Source organism: Anopheles arabiensis, chromosome 2 (genome assembly GCF_016920715.1).
Source record: "Anopheles arabiensis isolate DONGOLA chromosome 2, AaraD3, whole genome shotgun sequence".
Classification (NCBI taxonomy): Eukaryota; Metazoa; Arthropoda; class Insecta; order Diptera; family Culicidae; genus Anopheles; species Anopheles arabiensis.
Window position 1 is genome coordinate 27,977,574 of NC_053517.1, and position 26,031 is coordinate 28,003,604.

Genomic DNA, 26,031 nt, shown 5'->3' on the forward strand with positions numbered 1-26,031 from the left:
TCGCTTAGTTGCACCGTATCGTTTCCCGTCCTGTCTAAGGTCACCGCTAAAGGAAGATTATTTTCTCTGGAGGACGACCCACTTCACCTTTAGATGTGTACATGAACTTTACAAAATATTTCCTACTTGGTGGTTCCCTTTCCGTAAGGAGCGCAGTTGTAGCTCATAGTCTACATGCGGTTCATACCACATTTCCACCACGGGAAAATTCGATTTCCCGACCACCAGAGCTGAACGATCGAAGAAAAACTGCTCCCGATTATATAACGTGAAAATCCTGACTGCGCATGTCCTCTCTCTTGCAGGCGCAGCAGAGCACGTAGGCTGTATTAGTGTGTCTTCTTGTTGTTTTTTTTTTGTGTTGCCTCCTATTTGTTGTGTAGAGCGATTTGTAATTTGGGTTCTCTCGGAAAATTTTGCCCTGTTTGCCCTGTTTTTGGTCGAGCGCGAACCTCCTTTCCCTCTCTCCTATTCCATCGGTTCCGAGTGAAAAAGTGGAGCAGCTGGTGTGGGGTACCGCATAAACACTCGTGCCAATCGTTCAGCCGCTCACCGTGCTGGTGCGCGTGAGTTCCAAGTGGGAGATCGATGTCGGTTATAATTATTACTATGCAGCTTTTGTCGAACGAAACCAAACAAAAAAGGGATAGCCACATAGTTATGGGGGCTGCATTTATCGTGCCATCGTTAGAGCATGTGTGGACACTAGAACAATGATGGTACGTAGCGCCATGGCCGCCTCACATCATTGTTACATTACGTGACTGCGGCACTCAGCTATAAATGGAGTAGGAAGAGAGTAATGTCAAAGGAAGTTTTTGTATATTTAACGATTCGCGAAAGAAAGAAAAAACAACATTCACACAAATAGCCGCCTCACCCTTGTGGGACCTAAGAGGCGACCTAAGAGGCGAGATCCAAAACGAAAATTTGTTACATTTTCTCAAGGCTGATTGCTAGCGCAAAATGCTACTGCTGGCACGTAAAATAAGTTGTTTATCGATACTGAACTGATTCACCTCAGCTTGAAGTCCTGCTGACTAAGTATTGTATAGTTCGTTCGTTTATGTTCGTTGGATTGGAAAGAGCAGCGAGCTCCATTGGGGGTTTTCAGAATTTTCTTAACGCCGCGTCTCCTCCACCAGTAAGGCTCACTCCGATTGTACATCCAGCTCGTCGTGCATGCTTCCAGAGTGTGCCGTGCCTCGCCGTTCAATGTATGCTAATCATGTTTTATTTTTCATATTTTTTTCTTCATTTTGTTTATATGTGTGTGTGTTTACTGTACATCCAATAATTTATGCCTGCCCGATTCGTTTCGACACACTCGCAACGAAAAATTGCATGCGCATTCGCGGATATCGTGTGTGTAACCGTGTGTACGATCTCTGCGTATGCTGCGATACCGTGCGTGCGTGTGTGCATGGTTCCATTTTCGATCGATGTTGTGTGTGTGTGTGTGCTGTGTAAATTTCGTTCTCATTTTTGTTTGCTGTTTGCATATCTGTTTGCCATTGCTAATCGAAACCGTGTTTGTCCATCCAAACCATGCGTCAATTGTACACATTTCCTTCTGTTATGTGTATCGTTTTTCTGTTTGACGCCGTGTGCTATCGATAAAATCAAACGCACACTCGCATTTTTATATATTCATATATACGATCAAACAAAACAAAAAACACACAAACCAACACATCATCATCATCCTCCACCATCAATCCCATGTGCAGACCGGTAGGACGGACTCGTACCGTGTGGCCACGGTGGCCCCACTTAAGGATGACAATCGCACAGCCGATGGCCAGTTTAAGGTAGTACCGACATTTTGTTTTATTTTTTTACGACCATAACTGTAATCTTTTTGCTGCAAAACAAAAACGCTGACACTAATCGTAACATTGACACTAATCGTTCCCACTGGATACTAACAATAAAAATTTGCTGTAGTAGAGTTAACAACTAACATTATCGCTAACAATCTTTTAAAAAAATCGAAGAATCTGTTCAACACATTGGTTACGACACCACTCCAGAACCTTCACGGTGCTTAACAGCACACAACAGCACTTTTTGCTCAACTAATCTGCTTACCACCGATGTGTAATACAATGATGCATTGCACAATGGGGTCCATCAAAGCCGCCCGACGTACTCCAGCACATATGCCTTCCCCAAGAACCACAGGTCCGTTTCGCGCTGTGCGGAAGATAAGTTCGACTGTCCAGGTTTGGTTTGGTGCTCTTTTTTGTTTTTTTCCTGTGCCAAAACCTTCTGCCCAAAACATGATACCATTGCGTGGTAGTAACAAAATGCCACAAAATGCTGGCAGCTTGCCTAATCGTGAACATGCGACCACCCCGACCTCCCATGCATTTCCCGTCGGCTCGTGGAAGGGCTTAGGACTTGGAACTCAAAAAAGAAGCGAGTCAAAAAAATAAAGTCACGTTACAAATGGATGCGCCGCTAGATGAAGGTTTGGTACATTACATCGGTTTTGCTTGTCTCGCTTTTATCATGCCGACGGACACAGGTTTGACACGGGCACATATAATCCCAATGAATTGGGCATCCATAAATGTGGCGACGATGTGCGATAGTTATATAACCGTCAATGATACTGCCAATTTTATGGAGTATTTTTTCCTTCCCTGTGCCCATCACCGGTGTTCGGGGGGTGTATGTGTGTGTGGTGGAAGACTTCCTCTCTTCCTATAATGACATTGATGATGTAGGTTCATTTATTCGTACGGAGTTCATTTTCGTTTATGCGCCCACTCCCAGTACACCCTACTGGACCTGGTTGACTGGGTAATGATAGTAATAAAACATTCACAGCAGCGAGACTGAACGCGAACAATCGCTCTTGTCCAAATACGTCACGCTTGACAAAACGGCACCGCCGCCGGCTTCATTCAGCCCAGTCATCTCGTTAAATTTGGCTGGCCGCCCATTGAACCCGACCGGTCGAGTGTGTTTGATTAGGCTAACAATCAGAAGTTTATATTATCTGTAATTCGGGCAAGTAATTTATAATTTCGACCAAAGGTTCTCCCAATGACACTCGCTTGTCGTATTTTGCCGTTTTCAACGTGATAAAACATACCACTTGGACATTGTTCTGTTTTTTTTTTGTTTTCTTCACTGACTTATCGTAGCGGTGTGTGATGGACGTTAATATTAGTTACTAAACCCTTTTCCGTCATTCCATTCATACATTCATGAATCATAAAGAGTATCATTTTACCATATGCATGCTGGTGTACTTTTGTACTATTGTCTATCGTGTTCAATGTTGTGTGTTTGTGTATGTTCAGCAATGTAACAGGTAAGAGTATATGGTAAGAGTATATAGAGTAGGTTGTATAGGTAACGAAGCCTTCAAATTATGTCTTTTTTTTCTGTGCAAACACGTACCTATAATTTTGCAATCGTTTTATTTGCCGTCTAGTTTCAAGTCAAAAAGCCACTTGAGCCGATGGCGATAGTGCGGACACACTCGAAAGTAAACCGTACTACCAGAGTGTGGTGGTGGGTGTACCGTTCGCATTGAACGATTGTTACCTTGCGGGAATTGTTATCAGACCCGCAGCCAGCCGTATCAAGTAATGAGTTCACAGAGCGCTTCACAGTGCGGACTCTCCACTGTCAATAATCTAATACGTGTTTGGTAGTTTGTTTTCAGTCTTTGCACACTGCTCGTGGCCACTTATCCATTCGTGTGCACACAGGCCCACAAACACACACGCTGTGCGATGAACACGGTATGTTCTAGTTCATCGGTGTCTCGCCGTCGAGCGTGTATCTCGTGAGGAGAGGGTGTAAACATCACTCCAAAGTCCTTGAAATAGTCGAACGACGGCGGCACCCGTACACTTTCCACGTACATGCAGGCTACCGATACGTGTAGACTCAAATGTAGGGGATTAGTGGTGCGCCGCCGAGCACACGAGCAACAGAAAATAACTCTTTTCCATCGAGCCGTGGCCCGGTGGCCGGTGGCAGCTAAAGTGGGAAACTAGAGCGCGGTGCAAACTGGCCTGCGCCTAGAACCACACTATCCATTAACGAGCGTTTTTCTGCATTTATGATGCGACGATAGAGGAGGAGGCGGCGGCGTGGTGGTATGCGGAGAGTGTAGTATAAAACTGTACCGATGAGCTAGTTGTGCTGTAGCATTGCGAGCATTAAGGCCACCGCGGGGATTTCGTTGGTGGTGGCGTTTGGTAGAATGCTCTTTGCAAAGGCATGTCGTGTGACGTAATTCGCGAACCTAGCTCCCGCGAATGATGGCATGCTAATTAAGGGTCACTCCTTGTTTGCTACCCAGCGGCCCAGGAGTCATCTAACAATATGCGTAATTGTCGATGCAAAATAACATCTATATCAGTATAAAAATGGTTTCATTTTAAGTGTTCTATATTTTGTATCACTCCAATCTTCCTTTCTATCGTTTAATATATAAGTGTAACTGTAGTAACGGTGGTAGTGGTATTAGTAGTAGTATTATCAATGGTGTGTAGATAGGTGGTGCTGGAAAGCGTAAGTAGGGCGCATGGAATCTAGCTCCATCGCTGCCACTTCTTCCCCGGATCTGCTTGACTCGTTAACGCCTTTCTACCGTATGAACTTGATTGACACACCCGGTATCTTATCGATCTTACGAGCAACTATCTGTGGAGGGTTATCGTGCGCTAATGATGCTTGTCGCCGGATGGTAACGACTGTGCGGAACCACTTCGCACACCGTCAGTCCGGGACCAGCGTTCGATCGGTCAGGAATATCACTGGTACCGTTCAGCATCAGCGCACACCATTTACCCTTTAGACCAGTGTTGTGGACCGATCGAATTTATTAAAAAAAAATCAGTGTGTTAGTAAATGAACGTTCCGTGCTAATATTCGTTTTTCCACCTGTTTCCCTTTTTCTCTTTATCCAACCGGTTCACCCAACAGTCAAGACGCAAAATGCCGCCAAAAAAGAAAACTGATTTAGATGATCTGAAGCAGGAGCTTGACATCGATTACCACAAGATCACACCGGAGGAACTGTACCAGCGACTACAGACACATCCGGAAAATGTAAGTACATTGAACCAATACAGGGGTTTTCCAGTGGGTTCTCATACTTGTGGGATACTTTCATGACTCTATCTTACAGGAAATGAATTTTATGTGCAAGGAATTGGACACTATAGCAGCTTTTTTGGACAATTCTAATAGGATTTCCCAATAACTCTGTCCAAAAAAGGGTGCCATAGAATCCAATTTCTATCCTATTATAAAGTTCATTTCCACTAAGAAAGAATCAAAAAAGTATCCCACAGCAATGAGAACCCCTGAAAAACTTTGTAAGAGTGTTTAGGACATGGTATCGGACATGTACCAAGAAAGCAAACAAGTGCAATTATAATCGGCTGTATAGGTTAGCCACTTTTAAGCTTTAATTGAATGTCGATTGACGATACATAATACACTAAAAGAAGACAAATGTATACAATAGGACTGGAATTGTTCCGACAGTTTCTAGAAAATATTGTATTCAAACGGCATATAAAATTTACCTTGAAACTGATTACGTCTGCTGTGTATAAAGCATCTTATCTTCTGCATACCGAACCACTGCTGTGTTCCATCGATCTTAACCGTCATACCTATCTCAAATCTATCCGGTGTTTGATAGGGACCAAGTTTCACCTGGTTAATGGCAGTAAGAATCCTTTTCAACCGGCCGAAAGCGGAAACAAACTAGATTATCTCGGAAATTGCAGTAAAATCTCAATAAGTGTTGTCACTGGGCGCACTGGGTACGTGTGAAACCGTTGGGGAAGAAGGCGCCCAAGACACACTGCCGGTCATTTAGATAACAGCCTGTTGCATTAAACATCCGCTTTACAACGAGCGGTGACTGTTATTATCGTGTACTAGATAGGAAGAAGATACTTCTCCGGTCGACCGTGATTGCTGTAGTAACCATGCGACGTTAAATCTGCTGATTATAATTGCATTAGTACTTTTTAACCAGAAAATTACGCTGAAACGCAACGTTTATTGTTTTACTGTTTCTTCATTTCTAATCTGCTTTCGTTTGATACCTTTTTTGCAACAGGGTCTGAGTCACGCAAAAGCCAAGGAGAATTTGGAACGCGATGGACCAAACGCCCTGACCCCACCCAAACAGACGCCCGAATGGGTCAAGTTCTGTAAGAATCTCTTCGGCGGTTTCGCTCTGCTCCTGTGGATCGGTGCCATCCTGTGTTTCATCGCTTACTCGATCCAGGCCAGTACCGTCGAGGAACCGGCCGACGATAACCTGTATCTCGGAATCGTGCTGGCCGCTGTCGTGATAGTTACCGGCATCTTCTCATACTACCAGGTTCGTATGGAATGGTGCTGAATAGCTGTGCATAGTGTTCCCTCTGTGTTCCACGGTTGTTCTTACCTTATTTTGCATCTATTACAGGAATCGAAAAGTTCGAAAATCATGGAATCGTTCAAGAACATGGTACCCCAGTTCGCTACCGTTCTGCGCGAGGGTGAGAAGCTGACGCTGCGCGCCGAAGATCTGGTCATCGGTGACGTCGTAGAGGTCAAGTTCGGCGACAGGATACCGGCTGATATTCGCATCATCGAAGCGCGTAACTTCAAGGTAAAATCGTTGCACAATAGCTACCACCGGCAGTCAGCACATAAAGGTCACACGATGGTTGGATGTCAGCTTTGTGGCCCCATTCGAAACGCGATGACCATGAGTGGCCGTCGCGAGTTTCGGTGCGATGAAGTAACATGACAGGCTGCGGGTGAACTTATCTATCCGTCGAGTCGCGTTCGTTAATAATGAAATTTAATTCCTTTGAATTGAGGCCATTTTTCGTGAAGGATGGGAAGTTAGGAAGAACAAGTGAATGTGTATTTGTCCTCGGTACAAACGAACGAGAGTGAGAGAGTGAGAGAGACATAGTGAGTAAGAATGGAAAGGGTACAGCACATTCGGAAGCGGCGGCGAGGAGGTTAGTTGTTCAATTGCGGCATTCGCGAAACGTTCCAATCATGCTAGGAAACTATGTGGAGCACAAAATAATTGAAGCGATGCTCTCGACAACACCGCGCGGTAGGGTAGGAACGAAGCTGCCACTGTTGGGACTGTGCTGTGTGCGTGCCTAACAAATCGAGGGGGTAAGGGTGGAAGTCATTGTGTTGTAGTGGCAGCAAACCCCGATTGTCGGGTTTTATGATGATTCGTTTTGATTGGTTTCACCGCGGTTTCGTCACCTCGCCCAACCTTTCTGTTTGATGTATCGCACATGCGAGCATGGTCAATCCAATCCGTTGAATGAATGAAGAGCACACACCGAATCGTGCATAGCGAAACGAGTTGATTGTGCAACGGACGCACATACTCACTGCTACCCCACGGTTTGGCTGTACGCTGGTTTGCATTGAGGCAGGATCCAGCTGGTTAATGCTAGTGAAGAGGGATGTTAGCTATTGCAAAAACAAAATGGAAAGAAATGATGTGCGCTGAATGTTTATTTGCACTGGTAGCAATTGCAGCACGGGAAATCATATGAAACGAGAGAAAATATTGCTTTTTTATTTGAAACGGACAGCTACATGCACAGTTCGAATAGATGGAATAATAGTAGATAGAGAGTTTCTGGTTCTGGATTGGTGACCTTGTGCTGACCCATATTACATTACCTCCCGCAGAAGTGTAAGAGCAATACTAATGTGCCCTTTTATTTCCAATTCCATGCATCGCTTAGGTGGACAACTCTTCCCTGACTGGTGAATCCGAGCCGCAGTCCCGTGGACCCGATTTCACCCATGAAAACCCGCTGGAAACCAAGAATTTGGCCTTCTTCTCGACCAACGCCGTGGAAGGAACTGCTAAGGGTGTTGTCATCAGCTGCGGTGATTTCACCGTCATGGGACGTATTGCTGGTTTGGCCTCGGGTCTGGACACTGGAGAGACTCCAATCGCTAAGGAAATTCACCATTTCATTCATCTGATCACGGGTGTCGCTGTGTTCCTCGGTGTGACCTTCTTCGTCATCGCGTTCATCCTCGGATATCACTGGCTGGATGCTGTCATCTTCCTGATCGGTATCATTGTCGCCAACGTGCCGGAGGGTCTGCTGGCCACCGTCACCGTGTGTCTGACGCTCACTGCCAAACGTATGGCCTCGAAGAACTGTCTGGTCAAGAATCTGGAAGCCGTCGAGACGCTCGGCTCGACCTCCACCATCTGCTCGGATAAGACCGGTACGCTGACGCAGAACCGCATGACTGTCGCGCATATGTGGTTCGACAACCAGATCATCGAAGCCGATACCACTGAGGATCAGAGCGGCGTGCAGTACGACCGCACCAGCCCCGGTTTCAAGGCTCTGTCGCGCATCGCTTCGCTCTGCAACCGTGCCGAATTCAAGGGCGGCCAGGATGGTGTTCCAATTCTGAAGAAGGAAGTTAGCGGCGATGCCTCGGAAGCTGCTCTGCTCAAGTGTATGGAACTGGCCCTCGGCGACGTGTTGAGCATCCGCAAGCGCAACAAGAAGGTGTGCGAAATTCCGTTCAACTCCACCAACAAGTACCAGGTGTCGATCCACGAGACGGAGGATCCCAGCGATCCGCGCTACCTGCTGGTCATGAAGGGTGCCCCGGAGCGTATCTTGGAGCGCTGCTCGACCATCTTCATCAACGGCAAGGAGAAGCTGATGGACGAAGAGATGAAGGAAGCGTTCAACAATGCCTACCTGGAGCTGGGCGGTCTCGGCGAGCGTGTGCTCGGATTCTGCGACTTCATGCTGCCTTCGGACAAGTACCCGGTCGGCTTCAAGTTCAACTCGGACGACGTGAACTTCCAGGTCGATAATCTGCGCTTCGTCGGTCTGATGTCCATGATTGATCCGCCTCGTGCCGCTGTCCCAGATGCCGTGGCCAAGTGCCGTTCGGCCGGTATCAAGGTTATCATGGTTACTGGTGATCACCCGATCACGGCCAAGGCTATCGCCAAGTCGGTCGGTATCATCTCGGAGGGCAACGAAACCGTGGAGGACATTGCCCAGCGTCTGAACATCCCGGTGTCGGAAGTGAATCCGCGTGAGGCGAAGGCCGCCGTCGTGCACGGTTCGGAGCTGCGCGATCTGTCGTCGGACCAGCTGGATGAGATTCTGCGCTACCATACGGAAATTGTGTTTGCTCGTACCTCCCCGCAGCAGAAGCTGATCATCGTGGAAGGTTGCCAGCGCATGGGTGCCATTGTGGCTGTAACTGGTGACGGTGTGAACGATTCGCCCGCCTTGAAGAAGGCTGACATTGGTGTTGCTATGGGTATTGCCGGTTCGGATGTGTCGAAGCAGGTACTGTCACCTCGCTACTGTGCATCGGTTTTGCCGATGCTTCGGGTTAGCGTGGAATTTGCTCATATCTACGTACGTTCCCATTTCCCATTTTAGGCTGCTGACATGATTCTGCTCGATGATAACTTCGCTTCGATTGTTACTGGTGTCGAGGAAGGTCGTCTGATTTTCGATAACTTGAAGAAATCGATCGCCTACACGCTGACATCTAACATTCCGGAAATCTCGCCCTTCCTGGCATTCATCTTGTGCGACATTCCGCTACCGCTCGGCACTGTCACTATTCTGTGTATCGATTTGGGCACGGACATGGTAAGTTTGCTCGATTCCAAAGTCCCCCCGTGACTGTTGGATCACTTTATTCCCTCAAACTTGAACTAAACGTTACAACATAGCGACTGCGTGGTTGTGTAACAATGAAGTGTTGCAAATTGTATTAAACACTTCCAATGAAAGGTGATGATGTTCGCATAGCGTCGTCGACCAGTGTTAGGCTGCAACAATGCACGACGTTGGCAGTTAGTTACGGCTAATAGCATTGAGATTGTACTTCAGCATTTCTTCACCAAAAGCCTATCTTCCAACACAGGACGGGTTTGTTAAGCGCGTTCCTTGGCTCTCGATAGCGTTGCTGTTTGTATAACCTGGCCTCGACATCAAGAGACATGTTTAACGTTTCATTCTTTTCTGTACATTTTCATTTCTCCCCTCCATTTTGCCTTCGTGGGGGAAAAATCTGCAATCGTTATACCAACTGAATAATTTAATCAACGTGTCTTCCCCCCTACTCGAAACCGACGTGCGCTTACTGTTTTGCTATAGATACCGGCCATATCGCTGGCTTACGAAGAGTCCGAGTCCGATATTATGAAACGACGACCTCGTAATCCTTATCAAGACAAGCTGGTGAACGAGAGGTAACCAACGTTGGTTGCGTAATAATTTGATTCATTTCTTTTTTTCAAATCTCTTTATTCTGCTTTTTTGTTTCTGTATTGTTTCGAAGTATTTACAATTTTTTTTCTTACGTAGCTAATCAATTAGTTTAATGAGCTACCTGGCGTCACAGAGCTAGTGGTGCATTTTGTTCTGCTCTTCATGATATCTGCTATCTTTAATTACACCCTTGATCTCTATCGATAAGGGGTATATTTTTTATCTCACTTTTTCTTACTTTCCTTCTTCTCACTCTCTACTATTTCTACTTTTTCAAACAATTTCTTTAAATATATTTCTATTCAATATCAAACTCTGCTGCTATAAGTACACTTATTTTATTGCTCTTTTTCATTTCAATATCTACTATTATCTATCTTTACTATTGAACAATTGTCATGCATTCTACAACTTATCTAACACCAAGTAGTAAACAATGATGCAAGCCAGATGCTAGCAAAGCTCTTGAAATGCTTTCGAAACATATACATAGCGGGGGAACTAGCATCCGTTGTGTAGGCTAGTTGACTGTTGTTCGATGTAACAAACCGCAGGTACGTTGTACGAGGAGCATTTGTAGAAAACTTGCATTTTTACAATTAGCAAACAACGCGTCGACGTTTAGAGGAGTTTTTCGAACGGGAAGACAATTTTAATCGCTAGAAGACTCTGTCTCTTTGATTTTGTTTTACGTAATAGATCGTTGCTATATTGTAGAATGAATACGATGTAAGGATGTAACGCAACCATAGCTTGTACCGGCTATTTTGTTTAATATCTTAAACTGTTTTTTGTCCATTCGTCGTACCATTGTGATAAAATACGCGCCCACCCTATTCTAGGTACCTGCCATTTCGCTAGCCTACGAACATGCAGAGTCCGATATCATGAAACGACCACCCCGTGATCCCTTCAACGATAAACTTGTCAATGAGAGGTTCTTATTTGTTTTATTATGATTACAATTTTTCTTTAACTTGGGTTTAATTTATAATCTTCCCATACTAAACTGTAACGATCTTATCCCCGAATGAGCTGCCGCCAAATAACATTGAACCCGCAGCGCACCCATCAACGCAACTGAGAATGCACTTTCAATCTTCTACTAACGAAGCTTTGCACCTCCTCGAGAAACAAAAAAAAAAACGGGAAACTAATTTAAGACTGGCATAATATTTATAATCCCTTGGGAAGGTAATTTTTCCCCCGGCTGGTAAGCGAGCTGGTGGGCTGTGAATGCTGCTATTAGTTAAGAAGCATCTTATTAACTTCTAGTCCGTAAGATGGTTTAGATAGTATTGATAAGATATGGCCCTAAAACGTATGCCTAAGCTAAGAAGATGTACCATACAACGGTGTTAGTCCAACTCTCGAAACGCCATGCAATGGTGGTGCGTTCGATTTACAGTGCAAACCCTCCCCCAAAAATCACTCACTACTCTATAACACACAAACAACATCATGACAGACAAGCACTCTATTCTTTATCCTGCAAACGTCCTTCGAACTCTGTCCTGCCAAACCTATTCATTCAAACCAATCAGCTATTGATCATTCGCGCATTCGCTTGAACTCATTGTTAAGCCCAAGAGCCATTGTTATACCATCCATCTTTCTTGCAAGACAACCTTCTCACAATCATGTGCGCATACCATTGTACCATGAATTTGGTCCTCTACCATTTGGACCTCAGCTTCGTCTGGCCTTTCGCGTTAGCTTCTCGAAAGCGGTGAACATTGGTACCCTCGCTTCTCAGAAAAAAGGTGTCCAAGCGATGAACCCACTGTTGTACTGTGTCCAGTCTTGGTTTTTATACTTTGATTTATCCTCAAACGTGACGCTTTTGTGAACGTGTCTTGTTTTGCATTCTTTAACCCCTGCCAAAAGAAAAAAGAAAAAAAAAATATGTATGCTTCAATGATAGCAACAGCTTCTTTCCCTTTTCGTCGCCGTCATCGTCGCCGTCCTGTTGTGGTCGTCCTTCTTCTCTGTCGACAATTTTTTTAAACATGTTACCGTGTTTCCCTTCTAAAACCTGCTTAGTAATCAAACAATCTTTTTCTTCTTCTTTTCTTATCGATCACTAACTAACCATGCAAATGTATTAAAATCGTGCAAAATCGTACTTCGATCCTTCAACGTTACACATACACACTTTGCGTTTCGCGCTACCATTCACCTTTAAAACCTAACAAATCAATGATGATACGTACCTTCAAAACCCCAATTCCTGTGCATCATCGGCATCCGTACGTTCCTGCGCTAACATTCGCTGCGCCCTTTCCCCCGTGCCCGGTACCTGTGTGTGTATGTGTACGATCGTGCTAAAAAACACACTGCCCCATGCTCCAAAAACCAATCAACATTTTGTGCCCGATGACCTGCTCATCATCATTCGGCTTGGAATATGTGATCATAATATACACACCACCATCCAATGTCAAACGAACACATCGCTCACATGCACTAATCCACCGCCCCTTAACCACACACTACGATGTCCTTGTACTATACTTTGTGTGCGTGTGTGTGTGCGTGTTCGTGTATGTGATGTACACAGGTACCCGCTATTTCACTTGCCTACGAGGAAGCCGAATCCGATATCATGAAACGCCAGCCCCGTAACCCGTTCACTGATAAATTGGTCAACGAAAGGTAATCCATTGTGCCCTTCTTCCCTTGGTAAATCACGCCAAACAAAAAAAAAAGCAAAAAGCAAACATACAAAACCTCTCCTCCCAAATTACAAAATATGCGTATATTTACACTGCCAAGCGTGCTGGCGTTGCTCGGACCGCAATTCTGGACCTGATTCTGACGCTGACAAAGCCAAAGGATGGGGGTAGATGCAGCCGGGGGTTCATGACGCGCACGCTTGCCAGTCGTATCTATCACTTCTTCTTCTTCTAGTACTACTATCACTACAACTTCTTTTTGTGTTTTCGTAAACATATCCTTTGGTGTGTCTGTTATAAAATACCATCGTGATCTCTTGTGTTTTTGTGTTGTTTGTATACTGAGTGTCCTATAATCTTTGATGTCTACCGTTACCGGTTGACTTACTTAAGGCAATAGCCAACCTACCTATCTAGATTTGAATCGCTCTCTCTCTCTCTCTATCTCTCTGTATCCCATCTTTCTATCTCTGTCTAATATTATGTGTGCGTGTCTGTCTGTTTTCGTGTGTGCGCGTGTTGTTTTGTAATAATCCTTCTTGCTACTACTACTACTACTATCCTTTCTCGTATCCGAATTTGTCGATCGTATTTTCTATTCCGGTGTTGGGCGTTTGATTTTGATATCGTTTGAAACTTAGACATTGGCTAGCCCCGTTTTGATTTTTGATACTACTATTTGAACGTACTTTTAGTTTTTCCTCGCTCCAAGCTCTAACCATCCTGCCTCTGTGTACCGCTAAAGAACAATCAATGAAAATGGACGTCTTTGTGTGTGTGTGTTCGATGTTACGTCTATCGTTGATTGTTTTTCGGTGCAAATTCTTGAACCTTTTGCTAGTGCTCTGTTTTCTTCTCTATTTCTCTTTCTATTACTCAACTTTTTCCTTACATTACTGCAACTCACTCTTTTCTCGATAAGTTCACTCCTTGGACACTACTTTCTTATTCTGATTCGCTTTGTAATATTGTTCAATTGAAAACAAAGTAAAGTTTGTAAAAAAAAATATCGCTTAATGGTGCGATTCAATTAGATTAGAACCAACCCATAAATCCACCATGAAGGTAAGTTTGGATCCCTTTCCCAGTACATCCCTCTCCCCACATCTCATGTCAATGCCAAATGCCTGCTCAGGGTTCGTTGAAACAAATAAAAAAGCCGTTCACCGTTTAAATGATTACTTGGTTTCTACACTCTTTCTCTCACATGACATAACGTTCTCCTCTTTGTCACTGGAGAGCTCTCTAGTCCACCTCCTTCATTTGCCATCTTCATCGATCGTTTATGTGTTTCGTCCCAAAGCTCTCCCCCCCGTCCTGTCATATACTCACAAACCTGCTCCACACATATTTCGCTTTTCCGCTCCCAAGAAACAACAATCATCCTGCTTACTCAAGTACACAACACAGTTTGCTCCCAACCACTCAGCGTTCGACGATTGTGTGTGAGGACGTTTGCCTGATCGTTCTTCCATCCGCTAGCGATCGTGGCACCGTGAATCTGTTGTGTTCTCGGTTCTTTGAACATTTCCACCGCCCGTTTCGATCTTCTTAACACTGTCCGGGGTGTGTCTTGGTACACGCGAAATTCCACTTGCCCGCATAAATAGCTGGAACGTGAACCATTAGTCCACACACACCTGGTTTCGGTTTTATTTGTAATTCTTCTGTTCAATATGTTTGTCTAGTTTTTTGTGTTTTCTAGTTGCATCCGGAGTGCTAGAATAGATTTGAATGAGCTCCTTTACACCTCACAGCCTCTCTATACCTCTAAATATCTTTCTCTACGTCACTCTGTTTTGCTCCGATCGTTCTCTTGATCGCTATTGATTGCAATATTTACTCCACTTTTGCTAGTATTTTCGAAACTTTATCGATACTAAGAGTATAAATATCACCAAGAGTGCAAGCCTGAAGTGATCCTCTGTATGCGTTCACCTTCTCTTCTCGTCTTTCATGCAACACTACTGGTCGCTAGTTCCAATAGTGGACTTTATTACTGTGTAGCAAAATAGTTTCGTTCTCTTATTCTATCTGGCTCTCAAACGATCTATTAGCGCACGACTGCTCTACAGATAGCAGTAGTACAGTACCCAACAACACGAGCTAGCTAACACAGCTGCAAATAAAAACTGACCACCAGTAGGGCGACGTTGCCGCTGTACTAGTTTGCCAAAGCAACAGCTAATGAATGCGAGTGTGGTGTGTGATTTTTTACGTTACATCATGAGTTACCATCGCTAGCAGCCTCTAAAACCTTCCGACCATCGCCATCGCGATAATTAACTGGCATTCACTGCAATCAGCGCGCGCATAAATCGCCTAAACTAAAACGCTCATTTGTGCAAAATGTGCACGCCACCATCAACGAGTGCTGCAGTCGTCTATTTCTCTCTTAACCTTAAGAATTTGTAACGTTCTAGCTGAATCCCATACTAATTACTACATGTGCAATTTTCAACTTCACTTCATTTCCCTCCTCCCGCCCATTTGTGTGTGCGTGTGTGTGTGTGTGTGTGCATGCGGTGCGCAACTCCCACTACTGCGCCCACCCACCACCCGTCGTGCGTGTGCGCGTCCGTTCCAATAGGTACCGGCCATTTCGCTCGCCTACGAAGCACCGGAGAGTGACATTATGAAGCGCCGACCGAGAGATCCTTACCGTGACAACTTGGTCAACCGCAGGTCAGGATACGTTTACCTTCGTTTGTTCTTGTATAAACGTTCCACCGAATCGAATCTCATCATCTCGTGTGTTTTTTTTTGTACCTTTTTGATTGACACCAAAACAATCACAACATCAACACTCATCTATATATTTATATATATTAATATGATAATGTACACGTTTTCAAGCAAAACAACGTTCTGTTTATTTTCTGTTACATGTTTGCTGCGGCTCTTTTGTGTTTTTCTGTTTTCTGTTTCATTTCTTGTGGTTCTGTTCTGCTCGTACCACGTGTGCGTGCGCGGCTCAGTCACATGGGCTGCGCGCGTGTATGGTGTTGCGATGGTGAGGTAGCTTCAACTGCTGCTTTCACTGAAACACTATGTTCCTGTTTTTTGTTGTTCTTTTGTATGTTTCTGTTTTTTGTTGTTTGTTTTGTTTTGTTGTTGTACGTTTCTTATTTGTTATCGAACAACATTTTCACAATCGTTTACATCGATGTTTGTGTTTTCATGCTTGTTTGTACCAAGCAAGCAATAAATATTTGTATTGTTTAACTTTGTTTGTGATAAATCCAAAACAAAAATCCCCAGGACACTCTCGCTAACTCTTCCCTGTGAAAAGTGTTGTACCAAGTAACAAGATCTCCCATGTATGTGTGTGTGTTTTTAGTACATTTTAGTACATCGCTCAGAATGCTCTTGCAAAAGCATTTCCCATGTACCTTTACATCCGTTTTGTGCTCCGTATGTGTTCATGTTTGTGTGTGCCCTTCTTACTTGAACCTGTTTGAAGGTCACATGTTGATGTCATTAACAATAAAAGAAGAAGATTAACTACGGACACATACTTAGGAGGCACTTTGGTAGATAAAACCAATATCTCTATTCCCACACGAAAAAAGGATCCGTTCTTCGCTAAGATTTTCCCAAGTGTTGCCGAAACTGTGCGTTTGTGTGCAAGGTGACAACCAGTTTTGTTTCCGATTTTCTTCTCTCTTTTACTCTTCCTATCTCTCTGTTTTCTCTCACACTCACTTTCTACTCTCTTCCTCTCTCTCTCTATCCATCACTAGCGTTGAGCTTGCCGTCCTAGAATGCATCACCATAGTGTGATCTCAATTAGTAACGAGTCTTTTTTAGCATATCTTTCTCCTTTCCTACTCTATTGGACACTATTCTACTGCAACACAGTGCCGGCACTGTCCGGAGTATCTCTGTGTTGTTGGTGTGTGTGTGTGTGTCCTTTTGCTAGTCGTTTTGGAAATAGTGTTCAAAATTTCATTTCTCTTAACTCTCCGTTTTGTTTCTTCTGTAACTCTTTTCTCTTCTGTTCCAAGTCAAACCCTTTGTTTTCGTGTTTCTGAAAGTGATTTTTTGATTTTTGATTTAGTGCTCTCACGTACGTTGTTTCACATGAACCTATATACACTCTAGATGTTGTGTTTTAGCTGAGCTGAGTAAGAGTAGAGTTTGCGACAACACGTTTGTTTTGTTAGAACAACAATTTTGGAATGGTTTTCTTTATAGCAGCATTGTTCGCAACTGGGGGCGATTTGGTTCACCATCCCCCTGCTCCCCATCCCCTGCCCCCTAGTTTCACACCTCTAGTCACACTAAAGATTAGCCACGTAATAGATCTCTAGCTGATCGCACGTGTTAGGTCGGACGGAATTAAAAATCAAATCAAACCCCAAAAAAAAAAACTTGTCACAAATGAATTGTCACGGTGTGCAACTATTTGGCCGAATGCTGCACCGAATGAATTGGTGTGAATTTGATTTTACTTCCACACTCAACCCCGACGCTCCCTTTGAAGGGAGAAGTGGTTTGAGATAAAATCCCGATAAACTAAACATACCTTCCTCCTGCAACATGTTAAATCCATATATATAGACACATATCCCGTGCGATGTTTGATTCCTTCGCTTTAGATGTAATATTGCGCTGTGTGTATGTGTATTTTTGTTTCTTCGAGAACGTTGCAGTCTGCCCAATGATTGCGCTCGTCCACCCGATTATTGTAATCTATTTGTTTTGTGTATGTCCCTTTCTCTCGTTGTGTATGTGTTTGTCTGTATGTGAGTTTATGTATTGTTAGATAATGCAGCTGCCAGTGTTGAAATAATATAGCATTAGTTGTGATATATTAGTTTGTATGCTCCACGAACACTCCTCCTTTGCTCTCCTCCAGCGAATGTGCAGAACGCAAAAGTTCGAATGCACCCAATCCTTTATGTGTTTGTTATGAGTTTTTTTTAAGGACAATATTGGATGAAGAATGATCTCGAAATTATGTCTATTGGAGAATAACAAAAGTCTGCTTCCACTCCATTTGCCGTACTAGTTGTAGCGTGAGTTTGAAAACACTCTATAGCTGTACCTATAGTTCCGTTAGCGCACTTGTTCTCTAGAAAATGTTTTTATTTTATGCAATGTTATTGTTTTTTCTTTGGTTCCGGTTTTTTCTCCGAATGGTCCGTCCTTCGCCTTCGATCTGTTTATCCCGGTGTATATTTTTACGCTGACATTCCAGCAACAGTTTTGTTGATGTCATAACAGTGCCAAAACATTGGAGCAATGGATTTGGAGCAAAAACATGTCCACATATTTTTCCAAACGTGTCTTATACACCATCCAACAAAGAATAAACCTTCCCACCCACCATTTCGCCCCTCTCCATCCTTCATCGGATGGCTGTCTTCGTCAACCTTAAATATTGCCACTCGGCCACAAACCCACCCACCCATCCACCTCTCATTCATACCGAACCCCATGCCACCTGAACCCTTCTCCTTGTATGCTCAGAATATATTGCAAACACTAAATGTCTCCAGATCAAAAACAGTGAGTATGTGGTATGAGAAAAGTGTCTTTGTGTGTGTGTGTTTCCGTTTTACTTTTCTCTTACTCTTTTTCTATCTTTCCAACAACTCTTCTACCGTTTTTTCATATACCTTTTCTCTATCTCTCTCTCTGAATGCTTTCGAAATAAATACTGCGGAGACTATCTATTTGCTTTCTATTGCATTTTTTTTCTCTCTCTCTCTCTCTCTATACCCACTTATCTCTTTTCCTTCTTCTCGAGCAGTTTCTCATATTTCTTGTAATATCTTCCTTGGCCTATTTTATTACCATCATTTTGATTGCTTTCCAATACTATCCCTATATTAAAAAAACCTTCTGCATGTTCGTTATTTAATCTTATTACTATACCAATGTACTGTAAAGGCCACGCCTGCGAAACACCTTACGCAAGCGTCCGGAGTGGTGGCTTACGCTTGTAGATATATTGGTAATGTACAATAATCCGCTTTTACTATTGATGCCCTTGCACGCGCAGCTTTGGTTGGTAGTGGTTAGTTTGTAGTGGTTAAGGTATTATTAGTAATATTGTTTCTAAGCTAACTTTAAGTACCGCTTTCTCAGTACCTCTAACGCAGTACTCTCTTGTATGATGCTTACACTAATTGCGGGGGCTTTATGGGACGATCGGTCTTGCTTAACACTCTCGAATACTCACTGATAGGGCGCAAAAAAGCTGAAAAATAAATAAAAAAAAACTACTAACATTCCATCTTCAATGCACTTGAAGAGCGCACCTACACGTTGAGTATTCGGGGGTGTAAACTTGTCGTTACATTTGATCACTAACATTAGTAGTAACCGTATAACCGTATAACTCATCCGTATACATAAACACTAATTGATCGTGCAAGAGTAAAGATCATATCGTTAATAATGATTTTCTTTTCCTCCCATTTCTCCTCCCTTCCTGTACTTCTTCCCACCCTTGTCGTTTGCACAATTTCTATCTTCCCCCCCAACAACGCTGTCGCCTCGGCCTCCTCGCATCTGCAGACTTATCTCGATGGCTTACGGTCAGATCGGTATGATTCAGGCTGCGGCCGGTTTCTTCGTGTACTTCGTCATCATGGCTGAGAACGGATTCCTGCCGCTGAAGCTGTTCGGTCTCCGCAAGAGCTGGGACTCGAAAGCCATCAACGATCTCACCGACTCGTACGGTCAGGAATGGGTAAGCAGAACTATATGGGCAATCCGTGGATGCTTAGTGTCTGCGCAACGCTCTAATCTAATCCGTTCTTTATCTCATCCCCCCTCGCGCGCAGACCTACCGCGATCGCAAGACCCTCGAGTTCACCTGCCACACCGCGTTCTTCGTGTCGATCGTCGTCGTACAGTGGGCCGATTTGATCATCTGTAAGACTCGCCGTAACTCGATTTTCCACCAGGGCATGAGAAACTGGGCCCTCAACTTCGGTCTCGTGTTCGAAACGGTACTGGCTGCCATCCTGTCCTACACGCCGGGCATGGACAAGGGTCTGCGCATGTACCCACTGAAGTAAGTACACTCCATACACCTGGTTCAGCTGTACGGTTTGTGCTAATTGTGTCCTTTCTTTTTCTCCCCCGCTCCCCCCTTCTCTGCAGATTCGTTTGGTGGCTACCAGCTTTACCGTTCAGCTTGTCCATCTTCGTGTATGACGAAATTCGTCGCTTCTACTTGAGACGCAATCCAGGCGGCTGGCTAGAGCAAGAAACGTACTATTAGGTCAACAAATTTATATTTAAAAAGATTAATTAAAACAAAACCAACAAAAACCAACTCCCCCGCCCCCTGCACACACACACACACACACACACAAACAAACACACAGACACGTACACAATACACGCACACGGAAACACATGCATACTCTATACATAAACAACCATACACACACATACGCATTATGTGCAATCCCAGAAACACAAACCACACACACACACACACAATAACACTCCACGAACCACCTGGAGCCTGGTCGGATGAAGGGAGAAAGATTGTGCGAACGCCGCCACTACATAGAGAGAGAGCATGAGCGATTTAGTAACGATGCAACAACTACAACAACACCATCCCCACACACACACAAACACACACACACATTATAATAAATCCAATATAAAGAAGAAAAAAAAACCCCGACCGTGGGGGCCGAGTTTGCGAGCAAAAAACCAAGCTAGAAGCGCAAAGCAAAACAAAAAACCCAGATTAAAGCATAAGCATTAATACGAAACGAATATAAGTAGTACGACGGTTAAGGTGAAGTTTTAGCACCGGACGAGCACGCGGTAGGGAATAGCAAAAGGAAAAGAAAAAGTGGTAGGAGAACGCTAGCTAGCCCCCACTTTCCCCTCAATATAACCCCCCACCCGCCCCATAGTGTAACACGAGACACGAAGCAGACCAGTAAAGCGGCATTCCCGGTTCCGCGCCCGCTCAAAATCCCACCTGCACAGGAGAGCGGTGGCGCGTGCGGCAAGCAGTGCGGAACGCTCTGGTGCCCGCTGTGAGCGGATGGAATCGGAGTGGGTGGTGGTGGTGGGTGGTGCAAAGTGGCCAGCCAGACAGACAGTCAGACAGACAGGCACAAAGTGCGCAATGTAGGGTCGTCGTCGTCGCCGTCGTCCCCCGTATATGTGTACCGGCCCGAGAGCGCGCGCCCGAGTGTAAAACATCAAAAAACATTAAAAAAACAAACAAACAAACAACGGAGGCATCCTTGCTTTGGCCACTGGCGCTTAATAAACACTGTGTTTGCGGGACGGAAACACACCACCACGCACACGATTCGACGCTTTGACAAATGTGGAAGAGAGAGAGAGAGAGAGCAACAAAAACAAAGGTGTGACACACATAGTTGAGAACGGAAGATCTGTTGTTGTTTCGCAGCCGACGTTCGGCGTCGCAGGTTTGGTTTTTGCTGCTGGTTGTTGTCTTTTTTGCTTTGTCGTTTGTCGTTTGTCGTTGTTACACACTCTGCCACTACTGCCATTCGCAATGCAGAATGTTACATTTTTTCGTGCCGATTTTCGTACCGGCTACTGCAAACAAAACAAAAAACTCCATCGTTGGCGCAAGTTTTTCCTGGCTCGAAATCAATTCTGAATGTTTGAAACATTGCACGTTAGGGTGTCTGTATGTGTGTGTGTTTGTGTGTGAGTGTGTGCACGCACTTCGTTGCAAAATCACGAAACCACCGGCTCCTTGATCGCCGAAGCGGCGGAATAGAGCAAGACAGTGGCACCATAGAAGCAAACACGCCCGAATGTTCTATCTGTTTGCGTATGTGTGTGTGTGTGTATGCATGTTTTAGGATACTTGTAGTAAGGATAATATTCAAACCACAACAACACAAACCCCATTTGCGTTAAGCGTAAACAAACAAACGAAAACTTACAGTTCTGTGCGGCATAACAATTCGCATGCTTCTTTCAAAAAATAAGAAAAAAGAGACACAGAGAGAACGAGCAGCGAAAATTATTAATAACATGAATCTAAATCGAAACACCCTCTCCATGCTGCACACACACACACATATATACACATCGTGTTGAGGACGGAGGGGGCAGAGTAGAGGAGATAACAAAATTAAACCACCTGATTGCTGTTGTGTGTGTGGTGTGTGTGTGTATGTGTCGTTAAGCAAAATGCGATTTAACAACTCTATTTAAAAGGCCACAAACACACCCATACATACACACTGGGTCGGCCTGGTTGTATAGGTGGTGGAGAGAGGAGGGGCAGGAAGATGGAAGAACACAGTTGAACTGTTGCACTTTCCCTACCGCTGGTACCACTACTGCCAGGAGATTGTTTTGTTTGGTTGTTTTTGTTCTATACCGTTTCATTATGAACTATTAATTCTCAAAAGCTTTTCCGCTGACCGTTCCGTTGTAGGCGTTGTAAAGCTAAGAGCAAGCCGTTTAGAGTATAATACGAGTAAACCAGCAGTGTGTGTGTGTGTGTGTGTGTGTGTGTGTGTGTGTGTGTGTGTGTGTGTGTGTGTGTGTGGTGCGTTATGAGTGTCTGTTGTAGAGCGGGTGCAATATACGGGGAGCCGGAGGTGTGGTTGGTGGTTTGTTTTTTTTTTACAATTGTTTTTAATGTTATTCTATGAATGGTCGATTGTCGATTCACAACATTTGCGGTGTCATGATTTAGTAGCGTGTGTGTGTTTGTTTGCGTGTGATTACGCTGGTAGCAATGCGTTTCTCTTCTACGTTTCCCTACCAGCATGCCATGAAAAGCCATCCGTTTTCTCCAACACCTTCCTCGAATGGTAGGCGGTGTTTCAGCACGTGGCCAACGTTGCTGTTGTGTAGTAGTGTGAGAAGCAGCTGCTTATGCTAGAGAGAAGGGACGGCGATGTCCCATGCACTCGGTTTGAACCCCCTCGACGCGAGGCGGTGTATTCTCAGCAATGCATAAACGTATCGCTTCGTTACAAGCAATACAACCAGTACGCCATTTTACATATTCAGCCTCTCCCCCCTGTGCCCTGCTGCAGCCAGTAATCATTATCGCAACATCAAACTTAGGGGGCAGGGGGCAGATAGGGAGTAGTGGCAATGGGGGACAGTTGGGACGCACAATCCACGGTAAGAAGGGGGAGGTTGTGTTGTGTTTCCAACGCTTTTCCAAACCACACGCGGGGAAAACAGCCGCACGGCAGAAAAGTCGGCCGATAAATTCTTTTTCTATTTATGATTAAAATAACTAGAGAACAGCGCGCGCAAGCAACATAGCAACAATATACGCATGCCACTCATTTAAAGGAAGAACGCGAAGAATAATAGTACCCGCCACAACACACCCCCAGCGCGTGTTACACACCGAGTCACACTTCACACGAGTTAGGTGCGCGCGTGCGAAAATTACACACACAAACACAAACAAAAAAAAAACATAAGAAGAACCACACGATGCAAAATGATTGAAATCAATTCGTTGTTAGTTACTGAAGAGAAGTTGAAGCATAAGAAGATGAAGAAAACAAAAAAAGGTAATAAAGTAAATAATACGCTCGGAACATAATTTAAAAATGAAATAAAAACCCATAGTACTAGAATAAAGAAAAACAACACAAAAAACAAACAAGCCTAACTGTCTGCTAATGTTGTATGTATGTATGTGTGTGTGCGCGTGTGTGTGTGTGTGTGCGTAGATGAGAAAAGATTGCGAAATTGTGGATGGAACACGAACACACACAACTGATAAGTCGTCATCTTGGTTTGGTATTTGCTGCCGTCGTCTTCGTCCTCATCGTCGTCGTCGTCGTCGTCGTCGTTGGGGTCGATGCAAGGAAGTCCTCTTCACTTAAAACGCGCTCACACACACACACTCACACCCGCACATACACTCGGGAATATACTCGATGGTATATATGTGTTGGAAGGATGCAAGCAACTAATGCTCGAGAAGCCGACAGAATTACCCACCCGCGGAACAAATAAGTAAGGAGAAGTAAGGAGAATAAAGTAAGACAGGCGCCGACTAGGTAGCAGCATAAAGTGTTATACGGGCAAGGATGGATGCAGACATTGATATCTTTATGGAGCAAACAGAAAAGAGGGAAAACAAAATCACAAAATACACACCCACACAAACACACCGGTAGGAAGCGAAATAATAGTCTATGAATAATGATGATCACGAAGATGTAGGAGTGGGAAGGAGCAAAGCAAATGCAACAAAACGATTTATGCTAGACAGATAGCGGCGCAAAAACTGACAAACAAACAAACAACAAACCCAGAAATAATGCTACAAATAGATACAAATAAAAGAAACAAAAAAAAAGAAACTTTGTTATGTTAATAAGGCGAAAAATACACACACACACATGCAAAGGCAGTGCAGAGAGAGAGGAAGCGAGAGAGCGAGCGTAGAAGTGAGATGGCTCCGAGAGAAGATAACGTTAAAAGTAGAGAATTAAATAAACAAACAAAAAACGCGGATTTGTTTTAGTTCATTGTTTGCTTCATAAACCATGGTCACAATCGTTTTTATACGTTTTATTTTCTACTCATGCAATGTAATGTGTTTTTCTTTGTGTAACGCATTCTGAAACATATTTTCCCTTTGTTTTGTACAGTAATTGTTCACCATTTCTCGTTTAATTGCCTTTTATTTTAGCACTCCAGTTGTTAATTTACTAAATGTTTTAGAAATTTCTATAAAAAATTGGAAATTGTTTGTTAATTTTCTACAACAAACTGGTAAACAAAATTTGCAATGTCATCCGTACACCAGGAAAAAGAAAACCCAAACGAAAATCATATTTGTATCGTGTTACTAAGTGTCTCCCTAAGAGTCTCATTTTTTCATTACATTTTCTTTCTCCCCTTTCTTTTGGTCGCTTGTAAAGCGAGAGAGTAAGTATAACTATGTAGGGAACGTTGTAGGGAAGTGTTGCTGCAAAAAAGAGACACAAAACAAAGAATAAGTAAATCAATCAGCCTAAGTCTTGTTATGAGTGTTATGAAATTGATTATCAAACGATCAAACGAACGTTAAAACGAGCGCAGAAACAGAGACAGCTAAGAAACAAAGCGAAGAAATCAAATAAGACGTGATCGTCAGCAAACACGTTTGAGAGATTGTGTAGTGTGAGGAGTGTATCGCAAAGATTATCGCAATAGAGGAGGACTATGATAGAAATGACGGATTGAAACGTCAAAGAAAATAAGTCTAATTGAAGAGAAAGAACAAGATTTAAATCATAAATCCATACACTCACGCTAACACACATTAAAGCTCATACACCGACATACAAACACACACACACACACACACACACACACACACACACACATCCCTACAAGCAACGCGTCACATAAAACTGCCCGATTGTTGTAAATGAAAAGTAAATAATTATATAATAAAGATTAATAACGCGATACTACCACAAACAACACGGCGAATGGATATATTAATAACAGAGAATACAAATAAAAGTAACAAAAACAAAAACAAACAAACAATCCTTACATTATTGCACTGTCTATGTGTGTGCGTGTGTCACTCGCTCCGGTGGGACGGTAAACACGTAAACACGCGAGCGATTAAATAGTATGGTAAAGGAAAAATAAAATTTAAAAAACGGTACCAAATCAACCGAGCGCTCGTAAAAATAAATAAAAAAAAGGTAATTAAGTAATTTAAATGATGAATAAACAAACAAAACACAGAAAACACTCTAGCACACTGCGAAATCGCTCCTGCTTAAGCTCTTAATCAGGTGTCCTGAATAGGAACCGGGTAGTTTAAAAAAAACATGGATGCGACTATGTCGTGAGCAATTATTATAAAAGTAAACACATACGATGCAACCATTTTGATGATGATGATGAGTCTATATTTTGTTAGATATAAACTTTCCAAACATCTCTTTGTGCTGATTTGTTTGCAAACATCAATCGGAATATTACAAACAGATGCAATTAATATAAACACACATTCACTTACACACTTTCATAAACAGCACACTACCTTAAGTCCAGTAGTGGGACGCACGTGCCCAACGCAGGCCGAGGTTTTGTTACCT

At 43.6% G+C, this 26,031-nt stretch overlaps 1 protein-coding gene across 10 annotated transcripts in view; it reads left to right on the top strand.

Annotated features, from left to right (window-relative positions):
- Positions 1–23,449, top strand: part of LOC120897925 (sodium/potassium-transporting ATPase subunit alpha) — a 67,409-nt gene extending 43,960 nt beyond the window's left edge. For 3 of the 10 annotated variants that reach the window (XM_040303149.1, XM_040303146.1, XM_040303147.1), the window contains exons 2-10: positions 4,954–5,079; positions 6,107–6,373; positions 6,461–6,646; positions 7,764–9,359; positions 9,456–9,671; positions 15,561–15,655; positions 19,499–19,673; positions 19,768–20,000; positions 20,090–23,449. In XM_040303149.1, the coding sequence (XP_040159083.1) occupies positions 4,966–5,079; positions 6,107–6,373; positions 6,461–6,646; positions 7,764–9,359; positions 9,456–9,671; positions 15,561–15,655; positions 19,499–19,673; positions 19,768–20,000; positions 20,090–20,210 (3,003 nt within the window). In that variant the 5' untranslated portion in view covers positions 4,954–4,965 and the 3' untranslated portion in view covers positions 20,211–23,449. Of the gene's footprint in view, positions 1–1,730; positions 1,812–4,758; positions 4,871–4,953; positions 5,080–6,106; positions 6,374–6,460; positions 6,647–7,763; positions 9,360–9,455; positions 9,672–10,181; positions 10,277–11,137; positions 11,233–12,855; positions 12,951–15,560; positions 15,656–19,498; positions 19,674–19,767; positions 20,001–20,089 lie in introns of those variants that run through there. The other 7 variants (XM_040303140.1, XM_040303145.1, XR_005738599.1 and 4 more) reach the window with 6 other exon arrangements.
- The last annotated feature ends 2,582 nt before the right edge of the window (positions 23,450–26,031 follow it).